This window comes from Phacochoerus africanus, chromosome 10, assembly GCF_016906955.1.
Source record: "Phacochoerus africanus isolate WHEZ1 chromosome 10, ROS_Pafr_v1, whole genome shotgun sequence".
NCBI lineage: Eukaryota > Metazoa > Chordata > Mammalia > Artiodactyla > Suidae > Phacochoerus > Phacochoerus africanus.
Genome location: NC_062553.1, coordinates 9044861 through 9055434, shown reverse-complemented (window position 1 = coordinate 9055434; position 10574 = coordinate 9044861). Strand labels below are relative to the sequence as shown.

Below are 10574 nucleotides of genomic sequence, written 5' to 3'. Positions count from 1 at the left end.
ATCTCTTGGAATATTTTTTCTGTCCCCTTCTCTCTCTCTTCTCCTTCTGGCACCCCTATAATATGGATGTTGGTGCGTTTAACATTGTCCCAGAGTTCCCTGAGACTCTCTTCATTTTTTTTTCAATCTTTTTTCTCTTTTCTGTTCTGCATCCGTAATTTCTTCTAATCTGTCCTCCACCTCGCTTATTCGTTCTGCTTCCTGTATTCTGCTGTTAGCTGCTTCTAGTGAGTTTTTTATTTCAGTTATTGTATTTTGCATCTCTTCTTGTTTAAGTTGTATATCTTGTATCTCTTTGCTTAGTGTTTCCTGTAAGTTATCCATCTTTGCCTCCAGTTTATTTCCAATGTCTTGCATCATCTTCAGCATCGACAGTCTAAAGTCTTTTTCCTGGAGGCTGAGAATCTCCTCATTGCTTAGCTGATTTTCTGGGGTTTTTCCTTTCTCTCTCATCTGAGTTATAGTTCTCTGTCTTTTCATTTTTATAGGTTTTTGGTGTGGTGACCTTTTTATAGATAATAGAGCTGTAGCCTCTCTTACTTCTGGTGTCTGCCCCCCTTCTTTCCTTTATTTTTTTTAATTTAATTTTTTTTTCTTTTTATAGCTGCACCTGTGGCATATGGACGTTCCCAGGCTAGGAGTCGAATTGGAGCTGCAGCTGCAGGCTAATGCCACAAGCCACAGCAACACTAGATCCAAGCTGCATCTGTGACCTATGCTGTAGCAGCTTGTGGCAACACCAGATCCTTAACTCACTGAGCCAGGCTAGGGATTGAACTGTCATCCTCATGGAGACTATGTCAGGTTCTTAACTCGCTGAGCCACAGTGGAACTCCCTGAAGATCTTCTTTTAGAATAAGGAAGTTGTTTTATCCCAAAAGTCACACCCAATACCATTAGTTGGAAAGTTTAGTGAGAGACTTCAGCTCATCTCAGCAAGAACATTCTAATAATCAGGCCTATATGTCCATGGTCCAAGTTGCTTTGTGAGAGGATGAACTCCTTGAATAGGATGTAGTCCAACAACATTTGCTTTATCACCTGTTAGGGATACTCGAAAATATATTTTAAAATTTAGGTGTGAAAATGGTTTTACAGATTAGTAGAGAGAGGTTTATCTCGTGTAACACTTTTACTTCTGTCTAAAGGAGCTCAATTTTTAAAAAATTTCTAGAATTCTTCCCTGAGCTTTTTGTTAATTTATTTGTTGTAAGACCACTGAAAAAGATTCCCTTAGTTTATGACCCTTTCATGAGCATTTTACAGAGGCTCCACAGAGACATTTTTCTTTTCTGTGGATCAACTCTATTTCTCTTTAGAATGATAAAGCACCACAGTGAAGCTTCGGATTGTCTTCTACACAAAAGGAATACATACATACATACACACATATGTATATGTATATATGTGTGTGTGTATATATATTTAATTTATATATATGGCTCCAAGTTTTCAAATCTAATTTCCAACCTAGATCTTGCCTTAAGTGTGTAAAATATGTTCACTTAAAGAGTGCAGCTGGGAGTTCACACTGTGGCACAGTGGATTAAGACTCTGACTGCAGCAGCTCAGGTTGCTGTGGAGGCACAGGTTACATCTTTGGCCCAATGCAGTGGGTTAAAAGATCTGGCATTGCCACAGCTGAAGTGTAGGTGATAGCTGTGGCTCAGATTTGATCCCTGGCCCAGGAACTTCTTTCTGCTTCGGGTGCAACCATAAAAAACAAAAACGAAAACAAAAACAAAAACAACGCAATTGGCATTTTAATTTCGTGTAGCAATACTGTCTCAGGGATGAATCTGTATCCACGTAAATGGATGAATCTGTCTCTCCATCAGAGGGGTTGTCTAGGAAATTGGTGATTAGAAAATGCAAAGCTTTCTTCTGGATTTCCCTTCGTATGAAACGACACATGAAAATCAGTCCTAGGGCCTTATCTAACTCTAGCTTTTAGCCAAAGTATTTGTATCAGTTGGGATGTTTTTGTCTCCAAGTGATGGAACACATCACTAAAGTACCTGAGGACTATTTCCCATGACCAGAAGCCAGTACAGTGGGGTGCAGAAGGCTGTAGCAGGTGCAAGCATCATGTTCTCACCCAAATGACAGCAAAGGAAGGGAGGGAGAGATCTTTTTTCTGCATCTCTCCTTTTTATTTTCTTCTCCCTTTAAATCAGAGGGGAAAATCTTTCCCAGATGTCTCCCAAAGGAGGAATCCTCTTCTGTCTCATTGGTCAGACTAGGTCACATTACCGTCTCTGTGAAGGAAAAGTGGAAAAGCCAACTGCTGCCAGGTTAACTGCCTTCTTGGACAAGAAGGGGTTAAATCTGTCTTCATTAGAAGCAGATTCCTCAGATTAACATGAACAAATAATTTTGCAAAGTTTTTCGCATATCTTTTTCTTCTAATTCTCATTAACATATCCAGTGATGTGGAAAGTCCTTGGTATTGGTGGTGGGGACTAGGGTAAGAACTGGATCTGACAGCACCTGGGGAGTGACTACTTGGATAGCCTTATCTACAGATGAAGGGATGGAGGTTCTACACAGGAATCCTGTTTAAGGTAACATGTGTAGAAAGCAGTGATGCTCCAATATGGACCAGGTCTAATGACGAAGGTGAGGGTGATAATTATACTGGTTAGTACTGAGTGCTTATTATATGGCAGGTATTATGTTATGTTACACTGCAGTGATTATTTCATTTATTGACAACCCTATGAAGGAGGTAGTGCTTCTATTTTATAGATAAGGAAATTGTGACTCCAGGTCACACATCTGGCAAGGGCAGGTCTGTGATTAGAACTTCAGTGCTGCTGCCAGGGATGGGTACCTCTTTACACCGTACTGCTTTCTCATTTGAATTCCCCTATCCTTTCCAGGACTACTAACCTTGAGACAAGCTTTTGGTGACTTAAGAGTCCTCATCTGTAAAGTGAGATAATTTTACCTATTTTATGGGGTTTCCATGAGGACCGAACGTGATAATCCCTGTAAAGTAACTCACGAGGAGACAAACATAGTAGGTGGATTATTGCAGAATTTATATCACTATACTGAAATTTTCACTTACGTCTTTGACCCACCCTACAAGACTGAAATCATCCGTCTGAAACAGCAGTTTCCAAATGTTTGGGGCTCACAACCTCCGTTACACTCTTATTATGGATCCCAAAGAGCTTTCGCTTACGTAAATTACAGCTATCATTACTGTATTGAAATGAATCCTGAGAAGGATTTGAATGAGAAAGACAAGCACAGGCTTGCTTCCTTAGTTGTTAGAGTGGTTATGTCATATACATCATGAATCCTCTGGAAAACTTCTGTGTATATTTGTGAGAGTATGAACGCGAAAAAAGCAAAAGCAAAAAAAAAAAAAGTTGTTTGAATTAATCAGGAGAATAGTTTTGACTTTATTAGACATGCAGGGTTCCCCAGACCCCATTTTGAGAACTGCTGTTCTAGCTTATGACTTTCGTGTAAGAACCATCGGATTCCGTTGTTTGTACGAAGAAACCTAGGGTTTCAGAGGCGAAGAGAAGGCAGCATCAAAGCTATATTCCATTCCTGGCAACTACCGCAGCTTCGCCGCCGCCCAGCAGCGACGTCCTCAGCAACCGCCCTCTCTTCGGCCAGGCAACCTCTCCTCCTGGGGTGTGACCCCAAGCGCTCGCACGGCTCCAGAGACCCCACCACTGCGCGCTCCGCTGGGCAACCGGCGTCCTGTGCGCCTGAGACGGGCCCCGGGCCCCGCCCCTCCGCCTCTCCTCCGGCTCTGGCTTCCCTGGCAACCGCGGCGCGCAGCCTGGGCGTCACACCCCCCTCCCGCCCCTTCGGGCTAAACCATTCGCATCAGGGACCTTCACGGGGGGGTGGGGAGATGTAAACGAGAGAAATTCATAGAACATCTGTGCATTGCTCTGCTTCCATTTTTATACCCAATTTTAATGATACACATGCTTTTTTTTTAATTCCGCCAACTAAGCCTGCGAGGGTGGCGCCCCGTCCCTCCTGTGGCGTTCGAACGCCCCCTCATCGCAGGCCGGCGGATGGTCCGGCGCGCCTAGGAGGCTCACGGTAGGCGCGGGTTAGCGCAGGGGCGGGGGGCGAGCGCCCGACGTAACGCGCAGGGGGCGGGGCCGCGCGCAGGGGGAGGGGAGGCGGGCAAGATGGCGCCCGGCGAGTGATTCTCCCAGGAAACCTCCAGCGCCCGCGGAGACGCCGGGGCGGGGGGGGGTCCTGCCCTCCGCTGCCGCCCTTCCTCCTCTCCCCCTCCCCCGGAGACCCCCTCCCTTCCTGCACTCCTTCTGCGGGAGTGGGAGAGGGAGGGGAGGCGGGCCTGGTTCCTGGGACACCATGTCGGACTCCGAGGAGGAGAGCCAGGACCGGCAACTGAAAATCGTCGTGCTGGGGGACGGCACCTCCGGGAAGGTCAGTCCTCGAGTGGGCCCTCCGTGCCAGGCCTGCGGGAACCCCGGCGCGGCCCCAGCCTCCTCCCCGCCTCCCGGCGTCGTCCTGTGTCCCCGAGCCCTGGGGCTTGTGGGCTGGGATCCGCCAGGTCGTGGCCTGGGGCCAGACACGAATTAGGCGCTCGGTGAAGTCCGACGAGAGCTATCCAGCTCTCTTTATTATTCCGATTATTATTTTCACAAAGGTCATTTCCTAACTCTCTGCCCGGATCACGAACTCCTATTTCTTCAAGACACGAGCCAGCATCGTCTGCCTGGGACGCTTTCCAGCTTCTCGCCTCTGAGGACTGGCAGGGGTCCGCCAAAGCGGCTTACCTCTTTTTCTTTAGTTCACGTCACTCTGCTCTTTCCCCCCCGTTTACCGTTTCTGATGCCTCCACTGCACTGGGAGGTCCCAAGAGCCTGACTCTGCATCTGATTCCCTGGATGAGAGAATTGGGGTTCCAGCACTTACTGGTCGGGTCCTTGGAGGGCTAATTGCTATCCTATTTGCGCTTCGTCTGTAAGATGGGTGTATTGATAAAGGTCGCCATGAAGGGTGAAGTGTGCAGATCTCCATTAAATGCGAAAGTCCACATAAAGCTTTCCGCACATGGTGTGCACTCAGTAAACGTTAGTTCCTGTTTTAGAGCATCATACCTGTTCATCTCTGTTACCAGCACAGCACCTGTCAACACAAGCATGCATTCAGCAAAAATCTGTTAAGCTCCTATTCTGGGCCGGATGCTGAGGGCAGAGCTGCCGGCCTGAGGAGGGGATCCTTGACTTAAAGTCTGTCCTTTGGTGACAGTTGGTTGAGCGAATGAGGCTGAGTGTATGAATATCTGGTAGTCAGTCCCCATACATTATAGGCAAGGTTTTTAACCCAGGATTGTGGAGCTCCTGAAATGGAATGAACATTGCGTTTGCTTTTTGGAGAGGGTCCATAAGGTCTTAAAGGGGTTTATGATCCATTCTCCAAATAAGGTGAAAAGCCTCTGCCCTGGGAACCTTCACACCTGTTGCTTGTATTAGTAGCGTCAACACTATTTCTGGGAATATTGCTAAAGTTTGTCTTCTTTCTTCTCCCAATCCCTTTTCCCAACAAGAATCTTCGGAAAGGCAGGTTTTCCGTTTTCACCTTCATGTTTCCGTGTTACGGGTGTAGTTTGGACCCGAGTATCTGTGGTGAGGACTGCTTGCTGCATTTTCCTTGGCAGTTGTCACTGCACAGCTGTTCCTGTCCTTCCCTCAGATTTGCGTTGCTAGGGCCCCGAGAAACGTGTCATTCATATGTAAAATTTGGAGAACTCTTGTTAATTTCACTCTTGCCATTCTTGGTATTTGTTATTGATTTTTATTGTTGAGGAAGAACAACTTAATATGTTCTGATTACTTTTAGACATTTTGAGGAAGGAAGGAATTTAAGTCGCTTTTTAAATGAAGTATTTTTTGTACATTTATAACAGTATTTTGAATGGATGAATTGTTTTAAATAAATCAGCATTGTTTCTAACATCCTTATTAAGAAAAAATTTTAAGTGATTTTTTTATAGTTTTCTCATTTGTATTTTCTTTTGAATGACTTCTAATTTTTCATTTTCCAAATATTTTTATGGTTAACTATAACTCAAGTTATTTCCTGTTTAAATTATAGTGACTATCTATAACACTAATACACTTGTATGAAGACACAGAAATGTCCATTATCCTACATTCTATCGTAATTCTTTTTTTATCCCAATATTCATCCATTATCATGCATGTATTTCTCTTTTGAAATTTGTTCACAATTTCCTATCTAGGTTTTTCATCTGGCCTGTAACACTTTTTCCCTTTGTTGCTAATTTAGTGTGATAATTAGGGTTTTTCCTCTCTGTCTAAAATTCTGTCTAGTGTAGGACAAAGCATTTTTTTTCCAATTTGTATTGTCGAATTAGGGCTATCGCACTTCAAAGGATAACAGTGATACTCTTTATGGTGTTCTGATTTAGTCTTTGTCATCTTACTATTTTAAAATGTAAAGGCTTTTTCTGCCAGAAATTTCTGGATACCAGCATCAGAAATTAAGCTTTTTTTGTTTTTTGTACATCAAGCTTTTTTTTCCCCTCCATACACTATTCAGCTTTCATATTATTGGTGTATTATTGACAGCTACCGACATTTCCATCCTATTTCTTTTGCCCTCCTTTTCTTTTATGAATTCAGCCTCTCTTTAGTTCTTATTTGTATCCTGATTTAACTTCTGGCCATTTTCTTTTTGCCTCAGTTTTTCTTGCTAGTTTTAACTCAGGGCATTTGTATATACCCTGACAGAAGCAGGAGAGTATTGAGATGACCACTAAGAGTTCCTGCAAGAGAAATTTAGCTCCTCCTCCTATTAACACGTGTTTCTATTTCTTTCCTGTTTTGACTCATGCTTTGCGTTTTATTACATATTTCTTAAGATTTTTTGAGGCAGATTATTCCTTCATGGTGTTTTTTCAGTATTAATACATGTACTCTGATTGAAAATTGTTAGTAAAAGTTTACCAAACAAAAACTATGAAGAATCAGATAAAAAAGTTACATTTATAGTTGATGGTGTTCACTTCATAATTGTTTTAAGAAAAGTACTTATACAATGACTTGTGAGAAATTATTGAATGTGAAAGATAGCACGATATGTAGATAATTAAAGAGGAAGTGCCTCCCACTTATTCAGTTGCTCCTCTGTTTAATTTTTATGCTAAGATGATGGAGATGATGTAAAAACCCATTTTAATCTTCTTTATTTCCAGTTACCTATACTTTCGACAGATTATATTCTATTCCAGTTGAAAATTCTAGTTTTACGTTTGCCTCAAAAGTGTGAGGGTGGAGTTTCAAAATCTCTAAGTCTTATTTTAAGGAAAAGAAACCAAATTTTTCTGAATATTTGTTAATGTAAGAATTGAATTTTGAGAAACTTAAATGAAAGTGAAAAGTTACCTTACATGACATTATGCTGAAGTTACATGTGCCTGAGTTTCTCTTTGACTTATAAAAATGTTTTAACCATACATACATTAAACATTTTCAAATATCTCTAACAGTATAAGTAGTGTTGATTATTTTTTTTTAAACTCTAAGCCTCTTTACAGTTGATTTTGTGCTCTAAGTTAAAGAAGCTCAATGGCATAAACAAGGCCAAATGAAAAACAAAAGGAATGCTTACCCTCCCCGCCATCCCTCAGTTTATATATTATCAAGGAATTTAAATAAATTTTCATTTTGGTGTGGCAAGTTTATTTCTCAGAATCTAGCCAAAACATTTTTCCTATGGTACTCAGTGCATATTTAACCAAATATTTTAGACATTTCTTACAAATGCTGAGTATTTAAAAGGGTGTGTGTATTGCTATTTATATGAAAAATAACAATTCTTATGTCAAAGGAATTTTAGGTCTTTTTGTTTAAAGGAATTGAAATTGGGCCAGGTTTTCTTTTGTACTACTGTACTTATGTCATAATTAATTATAATAAGCTATCTTGGAAATTTTATTTTGGTTTTCATTGTTTTTGGAGTTGCCATCTAATTTTAACTTTTAAAATGAAAAAGGGCTATTTTTCCTTAACTTTAGGAGTCTTTCTTGTAGAGCATAAAAACTTCATGAAGTTCTCTTTCTCATCGTTTTGGGGAAGTTTACAAATAAATTGTATATTTAAAACGTTTCAGAAGCTTTTGAGTTATTGAGTTACTTCAGCTGTTACTAGAGTGATTATTCTTTTGCTTTGGTTAAAGTTGGTACTCTAAAGAAACTCCAGAGTTTTTATCTGTTCTGGTTATAATGTTCTTATAACTTGTAAGCTTTATGGTTCTTAGATGAAGTATGTTTATTTTTGCCTGATTAATATTAATTTAAAAAATCCACTTCTTAATTTAAGAGATGAATACTCTCAGCCATTCTACAGATTCTTTTTTATTTAGCATTTTTAATATAGAGAAGAATTAGATACTTTTCTTGGGTTGGTCGGGGGGAGAAGGCAAATTCTATAAACAGGCTTTCCTCTCCTTGATTAGTGCTTTTTCTTCTGGGCTGAGGGCACAAACTACTCATAATGTTTAACTCAGAAGTGAAACTTCTCTGAAATCTGTAATATATATATTTATTTATTTGAATTCTAAGTTCCAGCAAGGAGAAAGGAACTTGACAGGGGATTTAAAGAGATTTAGCCGATTAGTCTGTTGTTGCCACTGATAGCTGGTTGGCAAGTGAAATTTACCTGGTGGAATGATTAAGTCTCTCTTCCCCTTGTAACTAATTAGAGCTGCTTAAAGTTGCTTGTTGGATTAATGGGAGTACAAATATTAAGATTACTTAATAAGATTTAGTAGTGATTTTGTGTTTACATTTTCAAAACAAAGACATTAATTTTGATATTTTGTGCATCAATTTTTTAGACCTCCTTAGCTACGTGTTTTGCTCAAGAAACTTTTGGGAAACAGTACAAACAAACTATAGGACTGGATTTCTTTTTGAGAAGGATAACATTGCCAGGTAAGAGACTGAAATGTCTTAACATAGAAAATTGTGCATATCTGACAATAAAAGACATAAGCAGAAATGTGTGAAATAAATTTGGGGGCCGTTTGTAATGTGAAAATATATGTAATCAGAAAATCTATCATAGGGAGGTTAACTCTCACCAGCATCTACCATGAAGACATACTGTCCATGGATGTGAGGAAAACTTTTGTGTATTTCCCACTCTCTCACTGTTTTTGGCCACTATACATTTTTTTTGAAGATAAACAATAGCTGCTTATAAAATTCTAAAGTTAAAAAAAAATCAAATGCCATATAATTATCAACAGATATTGTATAAGCTAAATGTGAGAAGGCTGGAAGGGATTATTTTTTTAAATAGTATTTTGATTAGCCTCTGCTTCAGTTTTTTTTGTTTGGGAGAAAGTTGGAACATAAGTATAATGTAGCTATGGAACTTCTGTGCTCTAATATGTGAATGCTGTTTTATGCAAGGCAGCATGAAATTGCTGGCATTTAATAGACCACTAAAATTTAGGGTCCCTAGGCACTCATAAAAATACAGTTTGAGCATTCAAGATGTTTCAGTTCACCCTGCAAAGAAACTATTTAGATGCCAGTTGCAGCACATTTTGTGGGAAATACAGGGAAATAATAACAAAAAAAGAGTGGTTTCTGTTTTAAGTTAGTTTCTGAACAATTGGGGCTTTAAAATGCTCTATTTACTTGTGATGCTTGTATTATGTTTAAAGTATTTTATTAAAATTAGTTTATCTTGATTGTCTTCATAAACCAGTCCATCTCTCTCCTCTCTGAGGAAACACATTTGAATAAAAACAGTTGCAAGTGTAGTGTCAGATTCATATACTGGAACATGAGTGATATAGTGGGAAGGAGTTTAATAAATTCTGATATTATTGAAATATGTTAACCTCTCCCATCTGTCAGATAACCAACTCTCTGAAAGCTTTAGAGCAGTTAATGAAAACTGTTGGTATATTCTGCATATCTCACTAGTAATATACTCTGTTATGTTTTGTGATGGTTGTTGGTACTCGGCTATCAGTGAAAAATAAGTTAGAAGATATAGCTTAAGAAAAGAATTCCAGTTTTGCATTACTAAGTTATTGTTCAGAAGGAGGGTTAATGAGAAACATATGCATATTTTGTTTCATTTGTATTTTAAATGAAAATCTCACTCAGAACTCTTAAGGTGTTCAAAACTGAAAATCTCATTTATGTTATTCTCACTGGCATGTATAGGTTAATGCTGCTTTCAAAATATTTGCAGCAGTCACTAGTAGAGTACATGTATAAACACATAATATACATACTGAAAACTTACTTTTTCATCACTTTTTTTAGAGATGCCACTTGTTGCACAGAGAACCTCAATATGTATTTATTGACTATTTTGTTTTGATGCTAATTAGCAAAAGCACTAACTTCATGCTATTAATATTATTTAATTTTTCTGATTTTCGGTTCAAAGACTTAAATAAGGGAGCAAGCACCTATTTAAACATTAAAAACATTTTAGGACTGATTTTGGACGTTTTATGTATGTGATATATATGATGATTTCTGATCTTTTTTACACCACTCTCAATTTTTAAAA

General features: G+C 39.4%; 1 protein-coding gene across 3 annotated transcripts in view; it reads left to right on the top strand.

Annotated features, from left to right (window-relative positions):
- The first annotated feature begins 4140 nt into the window (after positions 1–4140).
- RAB28 (RAB28, member RAS oncogene family) overlaps positions 4141–10574 on the top strand; it is a 170707-nt gene continuing 164273 nt past the window's right edge. For all 3 annotated transcript variants that reach the window (XM_047798053.1, XM_047798051.1, XM_047798052.1), the window contains exons 1-2: positions 4141–4431; positions 8872–8968. In XM_047798053.1, coding sequence (XP_047654009.1) covers positions 4357–4431; positions 8872–8968 — 172 coding nt within the window. In that variant the 5' untranslated portion in view covers positions 4141–4356. The remainder of the gene's footprint in view (positions 4432–8871; positions 8969–10574) is intronic.